The sequence below is a fragment of the Phycodurus eques genome, chromosome 1 (assembly GCF_024500275.1).
Source record: "Phycodurus eques isolate BA_2022a chromosome 1, UOR_Pequ_1.1, whole genome shotgun sequence".
Taxonomy (NCBI): Eukaryota; Metazoa; Chordata; class Actinopteri; order Syngnathiformes; family Syngnathidae; genus Phycodurus; species Phycodurus eques.
The window spans coordinates 3,842,335-3,863,078 of record NC_084525.1 but is presented as its reverse complement, the minus strand read 5'-3'; the positions used below and the strand labels follow the sequence as shown (position 1 = coordinate 3,863,078).

General features: G+C 43.8%; 1 protein-coding gene across 5 annotated transcripts in view; it reads left to right on the top strand.

Annotated features, from left to right (window-relative positions):
* The window catches only part of rerea (arginine-glutamic acid dipeptide (RE) repeats a), a 175,582-nt gene that overhangs the window by 110,448 nt on the left and 44,390 nt on the right, over nucleotides 1–20,744 (top strand). For all 5 annotated transcript variants that reach the window (XM_061672802.1, XM_061672818.1, XM_061672826.1 and 2 more), the window contains exons 4-6: nucleotides 15,204–15,309; nucleotides 16,591–16,687; nucleotides 19,618–19,722. In XM_061672802.1, coding sequence (XP_061528786.1) covers nucleotides 15,204–15,309; nucleotides 16,591–16,687; nucleotides 19,618–19,722 — 308 coding nt within the window. The remainder of the gene's footprint in view (nucleotides 1–15,203; nucleotides 15,310–16,590; nucleotides 16,688–19,617; nucleotides 19,723–20,744) is intronic.

The window sequence follows — 20,744 nt, the reverse complement described above, 5'->3', positions numbered from 1 at the left end:
ATTACTAACAACTAGGAATTTCCCAATCCGATCTTTGAGATCCAGAAAAAACAAAAACAAGGACAATATTGGATGTAAAAGCTCAGATTTTTTACCAATCGGATACAATGGCTCAACGGTAACACACAATGGATGAAAAACACCTTTGACGAGCTAACGAAAATGTGCATCGATCTCGTGGCACTTATATCCCTCAAAATAATGAATATTGGTACACAAACGCTGTTTCAACACATACAAACAGGCACTATAACAATACTCTCTGGCATATATTTGTCAAACTGTGTGGGAAAACGAATTATAACTATTCGATCGTGACCTCTTCAACTTTCTTTGTTACTGCGCGCGTCTTGTGTGCACCACACTGCCCCTCAGAGGTCAGGATGTGCACAGCAGTTACTTCATATAACCCATTGATGGTGGGTCCGTTTTTCCTCATACCAACTGTTGCTGATTATTGTTCTCTGTTTGAGTAATATCACTTGATCAAGCATTTTCAAACATTCCATACTACAAAATATTTAAAGTATGTATGAATATTGCTGAAATCGGATTGGACCGATATCGGTATTGGCCAAAACTCAAGGCTGCAATATCGGATCAGAAGTGGAAAAGGTTGGATCGAGACATCCCTACCAACAACCAATTTGTACTTCTCCAGTGCTTCAGTTCACGGCTTTTCCACAAGTTTGCCCCTGCCATTCCCATTCTGTACTAAACATAGTAATCTCTGGTCCACTAAGTACCAGTTGATTGTTGCCGTGAAGCAGCGCAAACTCTTTGAGATAGGGAAGACATTTTCTGGAATCACAGGGCCGAGCTGTGCTATCCTCTGTAGCTGCACTCATTTCTGTTCCTACCACACTCAAACACTCTTTGTTCATTCCTTTATAAGAATCTACTTAACAGCTTGGCAGTGTTGCATTTGTGAACAGGGATCCCTTTGTTCCAGCAGGCACTTAACGCTTGTGTACAGAGCAGAGCGAGGTACAAATGTAGCATTTTGCCTACTGTTAAATTATTTTTGAAATTATCATGATGACACTAAGTACCCTTTTTAAACAGCTGTCAATTCTCTTTATTTTTATTAAATGACAGCTGTCCTCGCATTTGTGTATCGGTGCATTAATTCAGTGTCCAAAATAGCCGCGATTGCTGATTTTGTCAAAGCTATCACTGCAGTTGACTGTGAGCCCACAGTTAGCCTTAATCTATTTAGCCACACTACCCATTTGTAGAGCCGTATGCCCATCCATCTGAAGCTGAATAACGCTTTGTGGGTTTCACATCATTTGCACTTTCCATACCTTATGGCATTCTTGACCTTATTCCACATGACTTCCCCCGACGTCCCCTTTATCCCTTTTCCTCTGCTGTCTTGGTCCCTGTGATGTGTCTTTTGCTCCAAGGCATTGTGAGTGGAGTGGACTATTTACTTGTGGTGGCTCAACATGCAGGGCTTAAAGCCCTCTACTTCAGGTAATACTTATTGACTGAATTTACTTAGTATATCATCTGGATTGTAAAGGAATGGGCTAAGTAATTGATGTGGTCTAGTTGTGCATTTTGCATAGAGGGTGTGCTCTCGTTCTAGCCCCCATGCACGGGAAATGTGTGCTTGTTTATGAAACACACTTCATATGTTTAGGTTGTGCAACATAGTGGTGTCTCCAGGTGACATTTCTGACTGTCGAAGTTGACTTTTTCGCTCTCTAATATGAATCAGTTGATCAATTAACTCTTGTATCTGGTATATGAGCCTCTCTAGATGGTTATTTTGTGTGTTTCCGGTACCGTAGCTTAATTAGAGTATGTACTGTTTTTATTGTCAGATAAGACAAAGTAATCGCTTTGAGCGGCTCTAAGATGTTACATTGCAAGAAGTAAAACTCGTAATTGAACAGTGAAAGGTACAGGAGGAAAACATCGACAAACGCTATTGATTCAGCGCACACATTGACCTCGCTCTACCCGCTTCGCTTGGACTTTCCTAACCTCAAGCACTTACCCCAGCCCACCTTAACATTAAATCTAATAGCAAAGGTGTGAAATATCCTTAAGAGAATGGAAATAATAGTCTTGCTCTCATTGCGGGTGGCTGTCAGGATACAGCAGCAACTGGCCATAATTAGGTGCAAACTATTTGCTGCCACGCTAAAATGCCATCTAAATGCCAAACGGGGGCAAGGGTATATATTATATATCGGATGTTACTGTACACGCTTTGCTGTGCCGGAGGGAGGTTAGAAAAGGGATCCTGCTTGCACTGCAAGTGTTACTTCATCAGTTGAGTCTGCATAACCAACAGCATATTTTATGAGCAGTTGTTAATTGAGATATAGGGGGGGAAATGATATAGATTTGAGACCTATTGAACAGTTTGAACGCAATGAATGTACACCAGCATCATCAAAGCACGAATTATGTCCTTCCAACGTGCAGAATGTATCCCATACCATACTGCTAAGAGACTGTTTTTTTTCCTCCTTTAGTTTGTCCCTTGTTTCTGGTGAGTAGTTTATTTAGCGATGCAATAGGCTGCTGACACAGATTAGGTCACTGAAGCATGTCAAATCTCTCTCAATGGTACCCAGTTTACACAGACTGTTAAAATCCTTTGTCTATCTTTTGCCTTTATGCCTTTGGCATCAACCCGTTTGCTGCTCCACATAACTGCCTTGACTGGAGAGGGCTCGATGCTTAGTTTGAGCCGGTTGTTGTGTGGAGCACTGCAGACCCATATAAGGAGCGTGGATCTGCTCACCATGGCTCTGCACAGAATCAAAAGGTGTCTGAAGCCCACCTGTCACGTCTCACCACAGCCATCTTTACCGCCAGCTTCACAAAAAACCACAAGAGCACATATGGTTGTATGCCAGCATGTTGACGTGCTGTGATAACAGGCTATAACGGCCATATTTATTATGGTAATATGTAATGGTAAGCTTGCAGTCACTGGTTACCTTGAATGAAAAGAAACAGTGTTTTCACAGGGCTGCTGCAACAGCCACTCAGCTTCATAGCCTCCAGGGTAAAGCACAGCTACACATACCCCACCAAAGATTGTTGCGTGTGTGTGTGCGTGCATGCGTGTGTGAGTGCTTAAGACAGCAGTGCTTGTGCGTGTGTACGTGTGAGCTGTGTGTGTAATCACTCCTAGCTGGCGGCCTCAGAGGGAGAGGTGGAATCATTGCAGTGGGCTATGAAGAGAGGAGAGAGAGAGGGGAGTGTGAGGGAGGAGGCTGATCAGTATCATAGCAGTAGGGTGGGGTAATATCCACTTCATGCAGAGATAGGGGTACGCATGAGGAGACCAGAGGGGGACAGGGAGGGATGTGGTAAACGTATGCAAATCTCTGTGGCGCCCGTAAACAAGAGGCTTTGTGTCAATCACCAGCTGAAGCGGCACATTTTGAGCATTCTCCTCCATTCCAACACCGCGGGAGGATCTGAGGATTGTTTGTTTGGCTGCCGCTTCCCCATTGGTCCCGCCCTGCCATGGGAGCGTGGATAGGCAGTGATAATGTATGGGCTGCCAGGGCAATGATGGGCACTGTTCAGAGAGCTTTCAGAAGCCCCGGCCTGTTGGATTCCACAGACTGTTCGTCAAATCTCTCTTCACAGCCAAACTATTGCAAACACCCATCCATCCATCCATCCATCCATCCATCCATTTTCTGTACCGCTTATCCTCACTACGGGTCACGGGCGTGCTGGAGCCCATCCCAGCTATCTTCGGCCGAGAGGCGGGGTACACCCTGAACTGGTCGCCAGCCAATCGCAGGGCACATGGAAACAAACAACCATTCGCGCTCACACTCACACCTATGGGCAATTTAGAGTCTTCAATCAACCTACCACGCATGAGGAAACCGGAGTACCCAGCGAAAACCCACGCGGGCACGGGGAGAACATGCAAACTCTACACTGGCAGAACCCCGATCCTCAGAACTGTGAGGCAGATGTGCTAACCAGTCGTCCACCGTGCCGCCACTTTTGCAAACATGCAACGTAAAATCACCTTATCGGCCTGCAGCCAAGGAGGTCAGGTGGATGCCGGTTACTCTGCATAAATAGAGGAAAAAGCCACCTAAGTTCACATACCCGACATAGCTCACAGTTCTTCCTTTATCCTGCTACTGTGTGGTTGTTGTCGGTTGCGTTACAGGATTTTTTTGCAATGCTGTCTGCATGATATAATGAGCCGCATTTCCTTTCAAAGCTGGGAGGCACAATGTGACGGAGAACAACTCGGATGCTTCCTTTGCGGTGGTTTGGAAGTCCCCACCAAAGCACATGGGACACTTCATCGGCTTGTGTGTGGGGTGATGCTGTTTTTTTTTGGTTTTCCTCATAATAAGTGCCTTAGTGTGTTTAGTGCGCTTGTTCATCACACTCTGGCCTGACCATTTATACAACACACAGCACTGACATTGTTTAAGGCAGATATAAAGAAAACACCATTACAGCAACAGCTCTGACCTCTCGTCTTTTCTTTCCTTCCTTTTTCCCCCCCTCTCACTGCGGATAAACAGCCATCCACTCTCTTCCCTGACAGAGTGAGCTGAGGCAAGTAATTTCTCCACTGACAGTAAAATGCTTTACCTCCCTTGCCCGACAAAACAAACGAAGTTGGGTGCTCCAATTTTGCCTTTTGATTTACGCGCACTTTTTTTGTATTGTCTGGGTTGGAGTGTGTTGTTCAGCCTCTTTTTCCACTGTTTCTGAACAGAAATATGCTATTCGTTGTAATCTCTCTCGCATATATTTTTCCTCAAGTGCTCCCACCTCTTCTTTCATTGAGCCCTAGATGAAACTAAGCTAATGTACAACAGGCTTCTCGATTGGTCTCACTTTGCGACCGGCATATTCCCGTGGTCATGAAGTCATGAGCCACTTTGATAGAAGTCAAACCAAGCCGATTTATTTTTCTTATAAACAACCTTCCAAAACGCACTTCACCTTTTAAATGTAACAACGCCCAATTACATTCAAGTGTTATTTTCAATTCAAAGGACATTATGGAACTGGGGAGAAAATGGCAAGTATAACATTTAACAAATACATTTTATTTATTGAATTCTTTATTTATTTATTTTATTCATATTTTTTTCATTCCTTCATTCATTTTCCGTTCTGCTTTTTTTTTCTCCTGAAAAATAAAAAGTCAAGTTCCATATTGGATATACATGAAATATTTGAATGAACTCTTTAACTAGGTGTCTAAGACCCAATTGTGGTTCCCAACCTACCAGTTGAGAATCACTCATGTACACAGCTATAATAACATTTTTGGATGAATTAGTTGATCGGATTGACAATGCCGTCGATTATGTGGTTTTTTTTAATGACAATTAATCATGTCTCGACCAGATGGGGTGCACTACATGGCTGCAACCAGCAGACGTACTCTTGATTTCAATCTTGACAAAAAAACTTGTTTTTATTAAAGGTCTAATAGTTAACTAATGTTTGTTTTGTCCTGTATTTTAATAATAATAAAAAATGAAAATGCTAACTATTACACAATTCATTCGAATTTTACTCATAGTCGAGGAAATTTTGTCAGCTGCCCATCCCTGCCATCACCTGTGTTATTATTAGGCCTATACACGAATAAGTGGTGACTCAAATTGTGATTCGAATGGGTGTGAAAAAGTGATTAGCAAATCAGGATCTTTTAACTCGCATCTGAACGCATCTTGCCACACTGCATTTACTTTAAAAAATGCAAAATATTTCCACACCACATGATGAGCACTCATGAGCACATTTGGCCTCGGTGGCTGCAGTGGGGACAGGGATGAAATCTATAGCCCTCCGCCGAGACGACGATCGCCACGGAATTAGGCGTCCGATAGCCAATCCCGTGGCGCTGCACGGATATTCAATGCGGTGCCACAACCGAAACCGGAAAGGTGTGATCGCCAGCGTGACTGCGGCAGAATGAATGGGAGAAAGTTGGTCCATCATAGTTAGGCTTTACACAATCAGGATTTTTGAGACCGATCAGCGAGTTTAAAAAAACGATATCCAATCACAAGATGGAGGAATGTCTATTTAAATGACCTATTAATTTACTGTATATACTTGTGTATTTAATTGCTCAAAAAATTATATTTACAATAAATATTTCTTCCTCTATTTATACCAGTGAGGGGTAGTGACATACAGAACAAATGATTGGTCTTCTATTAGATGGGAGGAAGTAAATACAGTAATTAATGTATCCACTTTTTGTGACATTTTTGTTTGTTGGTGTGCCGTGAGATTTTTCAGTTGTGAAATATGTTCCTTGCCTCCATAAAGGTTGGAAATCACTGCTCTCGTCAGATCGTGTATTCTAATCAGTCAGGTCAAATCAACATTACATGACAGAAATAATGGGCGCTAACTTACTGTAATTAAATTACTTTACCCACACTGAAACTTTAGAGCATGATTCGACAGAACGGCGGCATGTTTACGTCCAACCGTTCGTGCTACCGCTAGCTTGCTAGGCTACATAACATTTTATCGCCTGCTTGTGAGCCGTATCGTATTAAAAGTTTGTGAACATACCTCAAGCAAGCCTTAAACGAACGTCCTCTCCTGTCCTGAGCATCGGTGACCACCAACACACGTTTTCCTCCATTTTGTCCTTATAATACCGTGGGCTCGCTCCACGCTCGTTGTCGTCGTCGCCGCGGTAAAGAGTGTATCCGGTCGCATTTGAGTTGACAAGAAAAAGCCCAATGATGATTAAAAAAAACGGGATGCGGTGGTATCGGAATACAAGATTTTATTGCAGTAGTCTGACAGTGTTGTCTGTCCCACAGCGCCGAGGTTTTTTATGTATTTATTTTATTTTATTTTTTTAAATAACTTCTTTGGCCGTCAGATATTTACAGTACTACGTCAAAAGACACGCGACAAGGCTAAAAATAAACTACCTTTTGTATTCAAATATACTGTGGACGCGGCGACGCGGAGTAAATTTTGCGGAGTCATTGATCAGATCGGCGAATTATGACATTAAAGCCGATCAGCATAAAATGCGAAATATCGTCCGATACCGATCACCCCGATCAAATCGGTGTAAAGTCTAATCATTGTGTAGCCAGCCAGCAAGGATTTAGGGTACCAAGATGGGTGCAAAACCACCCGGGTTCTACCTTTGGCCACAGTATGGCAAGGGGTCCTGGTTAAAGTTAGTCCTTTTAAACTATAAAGAAAAACTTATCCAGAGGGAGAAGCGGTAGCATACTTTCTTTCCGCTTCAATAGATAGTTTTGAAAGAAACAGAATTTTTCATTTGTTGGCTATGACATCTCTTTATTTCAGGATAGTACAAGGAGTAATGATTCGATTCTGATACAGAAGTCATTCGTTACTGTCAACATTAATAACAAATTGGGATTTAGGGGATGAGTCCAAGTCTTGGTTATTACAGATTATTTTCCTTTTACATTGGTCATTTACACTATCCATATTGAATATCTTCAATTTTAAGCCACCATTATCCCCTATGATATCAAAAAGTACTATTCTTTCTGTAATACTTGATTTTTGTATTACAAAATAAACATGCATTGTCATCATTATAGCACCGTTCTCGTCACATAGTATATTTTGAATGTCACGCCCTGTAATGACGTGACAATAAGGCAACTGTTTTTTGTCTGTCTAGACTGAGAATCATGTGTTTCACATCCTTTGAGCGCTACCCATTCCTTGTTATTGCAGCTGCGTTGTCTACAATAAATCTCTTGTTGCAGCACAGCAGGAGGCTGCTCAGTGCTGTTTGCGCGTGCATGCGTGTGTGTGTGTGTGTGTGTATCTGCCTGTGTTGTTTTTACACTACGCGACAGTATTTCATTTGCCGTGAGTAGCTGTTCGATTTTCTGTGCCGCAGCTACAGGGACATAACTTTATTGAGTATTCACACGGACATATTTACTAAATCTGCATCTGTGCTGATGTTATCGTCCCATGCAGATTCGTCATTTGCGTGCAGTTATTTGCATACTGTACAACGCATGTATGCATGACGGACCACGTACTGCACAGTGCTTCGCAGTGTATATGAAGTATTAGTGATAATAAAAGAGACTGACTGATAGGCAAGGTCACCTTCAGACGCACGGATGGGGAGGGAGACGTTGAGATGGCTATCTCCTACAGAAGCTGGATAAAACAATACAAGCTCAGCTGTTCCAAGCCGCGCGCGATGCCGTCTGTCCGGTTTCGGCTTGAAGATCTGTTTTTGCATGCCTTCGCTCCCACTTCATCAACTCCCAGCCATGCGTCACCGCTCTCCTGGGTGTGTTTGCTACTACACAGAAATCTTTGGAAGGGAGGTTTGTCTCCGAGCAAGCATGCGGAAATGACTGCGGCTGCATACCAGATGAAAGACAAATTCTCATATTAGCACACAAAGCCGCCTTTCACTGCTTTTCAGAAGTCACACAGATTTAAGGAGGTCCACCAGACTAGGGATGGCCGTAATTGATTACCCGATGAATTGAATAAGATGTCATTTGTGTGGAACTGATTGATTAACCATTTATTAGAGCAGTCGAGGCAACATTGGCAATGAGAGGTTGAGCTGCATACACACAGCTGTGCTATGGCTCAAGTCTTCTGGACAGCTTTATTCTCAGTAATACAACATTGTCATGGAAATAGGAGTTCTGAACATTCAGAGTGAATGGCCAAGTCCATTAAAAAAATATTTTTTTAAAATAAACAATTAAGGACATTTCGTAAAACGACCATCCTAACTCAAAATGTTAAAACACACGTTTGTATGCATACATTATGACTCGCCCAGCAGGCTGTTGACAATATCTTTGTGGTCTTCAAAATGCTCTTGCACTTTCCCCATCAGCATTCAAGTGTGAAACTTAAATGTACAATATGTGTTTATAACGTGAAAGTTTCGGGTAGGGGTGGTGTCAATTAGCGGTGCCTTCAGCAAGCTTTCTCATTTCCTGTCTTCCATTACTTCACACAGTCTTTCTCTGCCATCCTCTGCCCAGGAGCCTCGACACACACACACACACACACACGCGCGCACACACCCCCGAGGCTTGGATCAGTCAGCTGGGCAAGTGTCCATTATGTCCACACACGCATACACAAAGCCTGATATTCATATCCTCCTGATGTAACGCTGTGCCCTCCCCCCCCCCCCCCCCCACCTCATTTGTCCAAACAGTACAGTACAAGTGAGACGTCTCATTAGCTTTTCAGGCCATGCTACTATGCTAATACGGGAAAACTAAAACAATGGACCACAGCTCACGGCGATCCAAACAGGTTGAGGCACTTGGCACAACCTGTGTTGTTCTTAAAATGTCAGCATTCCTCTCTTTGCTATATATTTGTGTCTGTGTGTGTGTGTGTGTGTGTGCGTGTGGTGGTGGGGGGCTTGTGTCTGACTCATGGTTATTGCCTTGAGACCAGGCAAGTCTCTGTTCCCAATTGAAGATCCCAGGCTACACACACCTGCAGTATATGTAGAAAGGCAGGTATCAAAGCAAGCAGTCTTTGAAGCTTCTAAATGAAAGGCTGTAGGCAGAAATGACCATGTTGTCTGGCAGGCTGTAACTGTGTCTGGCTGAGCTTGAGAAATAAAGTCAGTATTATGATCTGAACAGCAGATATGAGCTCCCCTAACTGCCTCCATCTGTCCTCACACAGCCCGCGTTTGAAGTCTCACTTGGATCTGCATCTAGTCAATAGCCTTGTTCTTTGTGTGAACTAAATCACTCCTCGGTGCTTTGTCTCTCTCTTCTGAAGATAATCATCATTATGAGTGATTGTATTTTTTTAATTTTTTTTTAACCCCCTCTGCTTTTGCCTTGAATCACTGTATTTTTTTTTTGACGGCATCAAAGACAAATATTTATGCTTGACTCAAGGTTAGTGTGCTCTCTTCTCACCTCTCTGCTCTGTGGGGGCCGGACAGTATGGTCAACATCATCCGTTTTCTTATTATTTCTGCCATGGATATGGTCTTTCCCTCTGGGCCTTTTTAAAAACACTTGAAATCACTTAAAAAGTTGAGTGGGCCTGCCCAGAAAGGCCCCTTTTTGGCCCACACTCGTGCCAGCAGGATTCATACTAATGCCGGACCTCCATTATGGTATACTAATGGCTCTCTTACATGTTGTTGGCAGTGTTCCCAAAAAAAATACATTTTAGAACCTACAAGGAGTATTCTTTAGAATCATTTACAAATAGTCAGTCATTCACACGAATGTTATGGAGCGACGTTAAATACTCAAAATGGCGTCGGCAAGCCAAGTCCAAAATCTTCAATGGCAGAAAAGAAGAATGTGTTCATGATGTGGCATCTTCGGTAGAGCACAGCATTTACTGACGTTCCAAGTTCAGTTGACCAAAGTGCAGTTTGTATTGGGGGATCAGGAAGGTGTATTTTTGAGACACTTTACAGTGGAAACTCAAAACAAAAAGGTCTACCGTACCAAACTGAACTAAACAGTACCATTTGGCAGTAAAGAGGATTAAGTGTCCAATCAGATTAGCGGGTGATTTCATTCCTTTGCTGCTCACAGCCTCGAGGCGGCATGGGGTCGAGGGATTGTTATGAGACTGTATGCTGTGAATGAAAGATAGAATCCGGCAATTTCATTTCGGTTTCCACCTAAATCTCTGTTTTAGATGGAATATCCAGAAATGGATGTGTGTAAAACAGATTTATACATGCCTGTTCCTGGAAAGTTGTTTTTGAGTGTAAGGCTGGCACGAGCACTGGCGTTCTGAGACGCACGCACACACACACGAACACCCACACACGCAGCAGAGGGGAGAGCAAATTTGCCCACTTTGAAGCGTTCATCTAATGTAGCGCTGTGCTGACAGATGGGCCCGGTGTGTTCAAAGCAGACCTCACCCATTCGATATCCAAACAGGTCAAGCCAAAGGGATGCAGAGGGAGAGGCGGCCCTGTGTAGGCTCGGAGCAAAGATTCCGCCAGAACCACCACCGCAGCTGGGACTCGCCTCAACCCCCTTCACTCATCTTCCTCCTCCTCCTCCTCCTCACCCTCATCATCATCATCATCGTCATCTATCCCTCACACACACACACACACACACACACGCAGGCAGTATTTGCTCAGCGGGTAAGCAGACTGTGAACACTTACCCTTCCCAAACATTGTAATCAGCGTTTGTGTAGTGTTTATTAAATGTACTGAAGACGAGAATGCTTGAGGGCCAGGTTGTCCTTCCTTTGTCCCAGTGTGCGAGTGCACGCTGTGAAGCCCATACAGAGTGAGGAGGGGGGGGGGGGGGGGGGGGGGGTTAGTGGTGTGCAGAGTGGAATCCTGCTGCTGCTGCTGTCTTTGACAGCCAGATTTAGAGGTGCTTTCTTTTACCCCTGACACACAGTTTCAGCCTGCTTGAGTCTACTGCAGGCTTGGGAGAAGAAAAGTGATTCTTATCCTGAAAGCCTGGTGTGTGTGTGTGTGTGTGTGTACGTGTGTGCTCGTTCATTGCAATCTGGCATTTCTTTCTAACCCCCTCTCCTTTGTCAGTTATCGAGATGTTAAAGATTGCATGAGCACAGCAGATCCCGTCTACCTCACTGGTTTATTGTCACACACACACAATTAAACACAGTTTCAGACTGTCTGTCTTCCCGTTGGAAGTGCCTATTGAGTGCTAGTGCACTGGCACATCTCGCCACTTCACAAAAATAGCAAGTAAATTGAGGAGAGCAAGATGAAAAATGACAGCAACGCAAGAAGTGGAAAGCCGTTCCAATCGGCTCCCATCATATTTGTTACATTTGTGTGTTCTTGCAAGTGCATGTGTGATCCTACCAGCCAGCTCTTCCGGCCTCCCCTCCCCTAATCTTATCTTGTTAGAGTGGAAGATTAGTCCTCCCAGATCTCATCTCTGCCTCCAAATGCCACAATCAGCCTTTTGTTCTTTGGTTGTGCTCGCTCTCCCCTTGCGGCAAGGGAGGTAGTACACTTCTTTCTACGTACCCGCCCCCAAAAGCTTGTCCTCTGTGCCATTTTGAGCTTCTGCATCAATGTCACATGACTACCAGCACTGATTGACTATGCCCTGGCCCACCACTGCCCCCGGGGGTGCCGGCTAACTGAGCCGTTAGCTCAGCAGCCTGTTAAGCCAAGCCGAACTGCTTGACATTCCTTGCTAACACTGAGCGGCTCCTCTCTGTTTGTGTTGCCTATCTATCTTTCTTTCCTTTCTTACCTCTGGCTACCAGCTCCTGAAGGAAGTCATAGATCCTGCTTGCTGATGTCACCAGTGGACCGGGGAAGGGGGGGGGGTCACGAACAGAGTTAGCAGAGGAAGAAGAGAGTGTTTGAAAAGCAGAGAAAATAAACAGAGATTTCCTGTTAATGAGGTGCACTGGGGGCCTGGCGTGTGGGAGCAGGAGGGTCTGGTTTTGTTTAAAAGCAAAGCGCTAGTGTTAGTGTGGAGCAGGAATGGAGGGCATGAGATTTGCAGGTTACAGGTTGTCACAATGTTCCTTTGGTTGTCGTAGCATGCTTGCTCAGCAATAACTTCGTCAAGGCTGCCGTGAACAGATGTTAGATAAAGACCTGCACGGGACGCTGTTAGCCTCCCCACTTGTTTTGCATTGAAAAGCACTGTATTGATTTCAGCCCATCTGAGTGGAAACATGGAAATGATCCCATACCTGCGGAACTCTTTTTGCTGTTACAATTGACTCCCTTAAATAACGCATATGTACTTCCCTTCTTCCGTCTTCGCTTTTCTTTGTGGTGTGCGTGCGCAGGGGCCCCAGCTGTAGAGGTGACTGCGCACACATGCAGCCACACAAAGAGAACTGCTCAACCATGATAGATTCAAGGGGCCGGGCGCCTGAAGCCAGCGAGAGGGAGAATTAACTGACTCGCACAATGCCCATCTTGTTTCGGTTGCTTTCGGAGCCCAGATGCAAGCCTCCGTTCATTTCTTTATTCATTAAGATCGACTTTGTATTTGTTTTAGAGGGATATTTCCCAAATTTTTCTAGTATAGCTGTTGAGTCCCCTCCCTCCTTCCTTGGGTTTCTAAGCGTGGCCAAGAATGCCACAGGCTGAGCTGAGCCAGTGAAGGGAGGGGAGGCGCCATTGTGTTCAACCCCAAAGCATGACTCTCAGATTTATATCTCCACACTCAATGAAGGGCTAGCCTTGTACCCTTGAGGCTTTCAGTATAGCGGGGGGGGGGGGAGTTGTATTTCTAAGTCTGCCGAAACGAGAATGTCTCGCCCCTCCTACCTGAATCCAACCCTATGCTTCACTCTGCTTTATTTACCTTCTTCATTTCGATCTCTCAGCTGTGGCTTTGTCTTTTGGCCCCTCGGCTTGTGAGCACCATTCCCAGGGTTGAGGGCCCAGGAGGAGGCAGGGCAGGGCCATGTTTAGCCTCTGGCAGGACAGATTAAAATGGCTGACTTTGTACAGGGCTTTGGTTTCCTACTCAGTCGGCGAGGAAGCTCTCCACCGCCACGCATTTCAAAACTGCAGTTTCTTCGTTTTGTCTGTTTTCTATGATGGATGTAAAACCAGGATAATCTCAGCAATATTTCATTCTAGACTCTTTCCTGCTCAATACCCCATTAATTTACTCTCCATGTTGTTTTTGCCACACATTTTTATAGCATTGTCATAATTGAAGCTATGCCTCTCTCCCACATCCACTCCATATGTGGCACTCTTGTCTTCCTCTTCATCTCTCCCCCACTTTTGCCCAAGAGGGCATAATGCCACTTTGAGCTTCCAAACAGGAATATGCTCTATAGAGCAGCATCTATTTTGGACACTTCATAGTGGATGAAATATTTTAACCCTTCTCTTTGCAATCCACCTTTTTTTCTTTCTTTCTTATGTACACCTTTCTGTTTGCCTATACACAGGTGCTAAAACATGTTGTGTTTTTTCAGGCATAAAATAAAATATTCAGGCAGCACGCTGGTAGCGTTTACAGTCTTAATTATGTATAAGCACTGGGTAACTGCTTGTTTTTCTGTGCCCGTTCTAACGTCCAGAAGGCAATCATGCCTATAAAGTCAGTGGGCAGTGAGGAGATTGGACGGGTGGGCTAACTGCTGGAGAAGTGGACGGAGGGTGTGTGTGTGTGTGTGGGGGGGGCGGTGTAGTAGACATCATTTCTTCACACTCTGCCGAGGTTCTGTCTGAGTCCATTAGTGTAGCTCTCTGTCGAGTCCAAGTGTGTGGTTATGTGTGAATACTGACAGTCACCCAAAGGAGTCAATGCAGCTGACTGAGTGCATACCAGCTGCTGTTTAACACGTCCAGGCTCACTTCCTTCGCCGTGCTCAAGGTTGAGGGGGAGAAAATGGAGTGGAGGACTGGAATGAGAACGATTAAGCACGGAAGGAGGGAGTTGGAGGAGAGCGGGGAAAAGCAGAGGTGGGCTTGAGGGTGATTTGCTCAGCTCAGCCTCCTCCCCAGTGGCATAACTGAACAATGTACTCGAAATATCTTAACTCTGACCTCATGTTCCTCTACATACAGATAGGATACGACAGAAAGGGGACGTTCATTTCACTCATTTCCTTCTTTTCTCTGGTACTGATAGTGGTGGTTAATGTACACAAGATAGTGTCACAGCCCAGCAGTCTCTGTAAATGTTCCGTTAAACTACAGTGAAGCTCACTTGACTTTAGGCGAAGACACAATAAATAAATAAAAATGATGACATGCAATCAAAACAGTATTTTACCCTTTTCATGCCTCGCCTGAATTTCTCCGCACCATCCCCCTTTTTCTTTGACTGGCCATGAATGTGAAGCCGGCTTCTCGCCGCTGTGCTTCCACCTGCTGGTCATCTCAGGAATTACAGGCGTTGGCTGAACTGCACATTATAACAAGACCAGTAGATGGCAGTATGTTGAGCATAAAGCGGGAAAATGATGCCAAAATAGCTCTACCCCTGTTTATACAACAGACAAAATATTAACTGGTTAATTAAGGGTAAAATGAACGATACGTGGTTCTAAAATACCTTTCCCACCTTCTATCTTTTCTTTATTAAAGCTGTAAATGGGTTGCAATCCCTTTTTAATGGATTTAAGTCTCCCGTGCATGCCACGTCGGGAGTCTGACTCAATGCACAGCTTTAGAGTTTACAGACGGCTAGTTTGAAACGTTATGATCAAACAAAATGTTGTCTGCCTCTGTGTTGCAGAGTAAACGGGACCATCTGCTGATGAATGTGAAATGGTACTACCGCCAATCAGAAGTGCCCGACTCTGTCTACCAGCACCTGGTGCAGGATCGCAACAATGAGAATGGTGAGCCTGTACAGTGTTACACAAGTATCCCTCCTTCACAAACACACACACACACACACACACACACACACACACGTCTGTTCTCCAGATTTGCGAGGGCTTCAGGAACGATCTGTAAGTTGCATTTCAAATAGAAAGCTTAGCTTAGTGTCCTGGGCAGAGGAGCTAATTCAGTGGTGCTACACTGTTCCCCTGGTAACGCTCCTTCGGAGCAAGCAGCAGTGCTGTCAAGTGTTAATAACCTGCAGTGTCATGTGGCCCGTGAGCATACACACGCTCAACAGCACCAGTCACTATCCCACTGATCAACTTCACCAGGAGCAAACACAATCCCTTTTATTCAACATCCTCAACAAAAGGGGTGACATAGATGGACCAAGGCCCTTGCACACAAACGCAGATATTTATCTTTTAGAGTGAGGGAGTGAGACTTTTTTGTAATACGTTTGGATGTAGCTATGACCTCGTTTTTTTCTTTCACAAATGGGAAGAAAATATACCCCCACAATTTATAGATACTAGACATTCTCATGTAGTTTTTATATTACTTGTAGACATCACCCTTTCGAGTGCTTCTAGTTAAACTCAGTTTTGAGAAGGAGCGAATGTGTACATCTTTGCACAAGCTGCTCACCTGTTGACACATCCGAGTAGCGGCGCCCCGATGACTGAGCTGTTCTCAGTTTACCTTTCAGAATGCAGACGCCTCTAAATTTATACTGTGGCAGAGCCTGGAACCTGAGGTCAAATGCAAACAAACATAGCTCCAACTAAACGGGGTCAGAGGCAAGGATGTAATTCATGCCATTCGTCGTACTGTACGAACCAAACGCAGCATATTTTTTTATCCGTCCACCGCAGGGTAAAAGTGTCAGTTTGGCGCTACGCCGTCCGCAGTGCGTCCTTGTAGCAGGGACTGCGGATTGTTAGGATTAATGTCACAAGGGCGGACTACAATGGACTCAGCGTGCCACAACAATTGAGCTCATTCATCAAAGTACCGCCTCATTCTCTGTGCTGCTGATGTGTCTTCACCCTCCCTCTCCAAGGGTCATTTAAGTAGAGGACTGGACACCGTGTCCTCTCCTTAGGGGAACCCAGTTTATTGACGTTATTGAATTATGGGGCACATTATTGACCTCTCCAAATGTACTTACGACTCCTGATGTATAGAACTGCTTTGATGATTTCGTTAGTTAAATACATGGCATTTCTTTTGCCTCTCCATGCTTCAGATATAACATCTTCCATTCATCCTCATTTTCTTTCTTTCTTTTCTAGATTCCGGACGTGAGCTGGTTATCACAGACCCTGTGGTCAGGAGTCGAGAGCTCTTCATTTCTGACTATGTGGACACTTACCATGCTGCTGCTCTCAGGTGCGCGCAAACACTTGCACATCTTGTGCATGATTGCTGCACTCACATAATCAAGTGTCAACTCCTGAACATTTTTAAACTGCTGCAAACGCAATTCTAAGTGCTACTCTTCGAATGCCATTTTGAACTACACATGCAGTGCGTACGGAAAGTATTCAAACCCCCTTACATTTTTACATTGTTCACTCTATTTTACAGCCATTTGTTAAAATCATTTAGGTCCATTTTTTCCCCCTCATCAATGTACACACAGCACCCCATATTTGGAGAAAAAAAATTTATTGTTGAAATTTTTGGTGATTTATTAAAAAAACAAAAACTGAAATATCACACAGGCATAAGTATTCAGACCCTTTGCTTTTACACTCATATCTTGAACTCGGGTGCTATCAATTTCTTCTGATCATCCTGAAAATGGTTCTACACCTTCATTGGAGTCCAGCTGTTTGATTATACTGATTGGACTTGATTAGGAAAGCCACACACCTGTCTATATAAGACCTTACAGCTCACAGTGCATGTCAGAGCAAATGAGGATCATGAGGTGAAAGGAACTGCCTGAAGAGCTCAGAGACAGAATTGTGGCAAGGCACAGATCTGGCCAATGTTACAAAAAAAAAAAGTCGGCTGCACTTAAGGTTCCTAAGAGCACAGTGGCCCCCATAATCCTGAAATGGAAGACTTTTGGGACGATCAGAACCCTACCGAGAGCTGGCTGTCCAACCAAGCTGACCAATCGGGGGAGAAGAGCCTTGGTGAGAGGGGTAAAGAAGAACCCAAAGATCACTGTGGCTGAGCTCCAGAGATGCAGTCGGGAGATGGGAGAAAGTTCTAGAAAGTTAACAATCACTGCAGCCCTCCACCAGTCGGGTCTTTATGGCAGAGTGGCCCGACGGAAGCCTCGCCTCAGTGCGAGACACATGAAAGCCCGCATGGAGTTTGCTAAAAAAAAAAAAAAAAAAAAACCTGAAGGACTCCAAGATGGTGAGAAATAAGATTCTCTGGTCTGAGGAGACCAAGATAGAAATTGTTGGCCTTAATTCTAAGTGGCATGTGTGGCGAAAACCAGGCACTGCTCATCACCTGTCCAATACAGTCCCAACAGTGAAGCACGGTGGTGGCACCATCAGGCTGTGGGGGTGTTTTTCAGATGCAGGGACAGGACGACTGGTTGCAATCGAAGGAAAGATGAATGCGGCCAAGTACAGGGATATCCTGGACAAAAACCTTCTCCAGAGTCCTCAGGACCTCAAAATGGGCCGAAGGTTCACCTTCAAAAAAGACAATGCCCCTAAGCACACAGCTAAAATACCGAAGGAGTGGCTTCAGAACAGCTCTGTGACTGTTCTTGAATGGCCCAGCCAGAGCCCTGACTTAAACCCAATTGAGCATCTCTGAAAATGGCTCCCCACCAACGTTCACCATCCAACGTGACAGAACTGGAGAGGATCTGCAAGGAGGAATAGCAGATGATCCCCAAATCCAGATGTGAAAAACGTGTTGCATCATTCCCAAAGAGACCCATGGCTGTATTAACCCAAAAGGGCACGTCTACTAAATACTGAGCAAAGGGTCTGAATACTTATGGCTGTCAAATTTCAGCTTTTATTTTTTTAATAAATCTGCAAAAACTTCTACAATTCAGTTTTTTTTTCTGTCAATAATGGGGTGCTGTGTGTACATTAATGTGGGGGAAAAAATGAACTTAAATTATCTACAAATTACAATGGAACTCCCAAGATCAAAGACCGTTCCAAAATGGTGAAACAATCACAGGAAATAATGTAAGCATCAGTGGCACAATAAGGTGCCAATAAATTGAGATTTTCCATTGAAATTCATATTCCTTGTATTAAGTAGCTGTTATGCTATAAGAACTGCAAATTGGTCAAGCTCCCACACATTTGTATAAATTAACTGCAAGCGGACAATGTACATGCAAACTGCAAAATATGTGCGCTTGCTCCAAGGGTGGACATTTTCATCTCACGTTAGCATTTTATGAGCACATGGTGAATCTTCACTTGGCAACATGATTCCGGTAGCAAGCTGACTGTTCACTGTTTAGCAAATAGATTTCAAATTCCAAATGTTCACATCAATTGATATTTCACCATGACAAGAGTCGACATGTTAAGCTTCTGCTGTTTTAGTTGCTGTATTATATAACTGTAAATCCTGTACAACCAAACGTTGGAGACAGAAGATTGACCGCAGTTTTTCTCGAGTGTATTGTCCCTGTCTTTACCATACACACAGCAGTCCAAACAGGAGACCGTGAATGTGTATTTTTATGCTAAATAGGAAAAGTTCGACATTCATGCAAAGATGATTTCCTTGGTTTTAAATGTTCATTCTGTCTCTCATACATCCCCCTCCCACTTCCTTTTTTTCTTAAGCAAAACCATCTGTGAGCAGCAGAGTGCATGTTTCTTCGAAACCACTGATTTCAGGGCAAATTAGCTGTGACTTTTTCAACACAGGGCCCCCTTTGATTTCACTTCTTCTACAGGCTTTAGATAAATGAGACAGAATTCTAGTGGGATGCTGTAATGCTGCAGCTCTGCAAAGATGAATGAGCCCTAGTGCCCTTTAATTTTCTTCATGGGGGTTTTCTGTTGTCTGTGTGAGACAGCCTGTCTTCATAATTATGGCCGTGCTGTCTGAGGTCAGGCAGTGGGGTGTTGCTGTGCAAATAGTTCCAAGGTGGTGGTGCCAGGAGTAAGAAGTCCTCGCACAGTGCAAACAGTGATTCACCGGTGTAAGCGTGGTCTTCCACTGCAAATTTAGCAAGCCCTTCTTGCTTCCATGTACTTGATTTGTCAAGTCCAGTAGATGTTCTGTCCATCCCAAGAGTGGCAAATTTACTTTGTACTTGAGAGATGCTTGAAAATAGTGGTGCATAATAATGTTTGTCTGCTCTTCCACAGGGGGAAATGCAACATTTCACATTTCTCTGACATTTTTGCTGCCAGGGAGTTCAAGGCTCGCATTGACTCCTTTTTCTATATCCTCGGATATAACCCAGAGACGAGGTAAGGAGCTGTCCCTTTTTCTATTAACCGCCGCCCTTGAAATAGCAACTACAGTGGATCCCCACATATTTGCGGTTCTGTACCTGCGTATTCACCTATTTACAGATTGGTTTTTTTTGTTTCCCACATTTTTTTTCAAAATGTTTTCCTTTTTTATTCTGGGGGGAATTAACCCCTGTTTTTCATAAAACGCTTAGTGGTTGTATTTCCCCGCTGATTCAAGAAATTGACGGGGTTGTTTGTTTATTAGTTTTTTTCAATGCAATTATAAAGACTCATTTATTGTCACTATTCGCAGTCGGGCCTGGGCCCTATCCGGCACAAATAGCGGGGGTCCACTGTATATGCCTGAGACAGAGCTAGATACGTATGATTCACTAATTCACGTCATAGTTCTGTAATTCTTCCCTATGTGTACTGAAATTTGGATGATGACACCAGTCAAAAATATCATGGTGTCTGCTTTGGCTAATAGTGTACTCATGATTAAAAAGTATTGATAGGGAATGTTTAGTTCCTTTATTGTTGTTTTTGGTTACAGTCTATCTGATAATCTATTTTGTCTGCATAGAATTCCAATTTGCTGTCATACCAGAGAATGAGTCCCTGTGAAACCATGCTATACAGACACTCATTGATATTTTTGGAATTAATTGTTGAGGAGCTCATCAGATTGAATTGAAATGACTTCTTTGTCTAAGATTGCATTTGGATGATGGATTGCATTCCGTTGCTTTTGACTCAGGGTTCTCATATACAGTGGTGTGAAAAAGTGTTTCCCCACGTCCTGTCTTCTTATTTTTTTGCATGTTTGTCACATTTAAATGTTTCCCATCGTCAAAGAAATTTAAACATTAGTCAAAGACAACACAAGTAAACACAAAATGCAGTTTTTAAATGAGAGTTTTTATTATTATGGGAGGAAAAAAATCCAAACCTACTTGGCCCTGTGTGAAAAAAACAAAACTGATTTATCATACCTGAGTTCAATTTCTCTAGCCACACCCAGGCCTGATACTGCC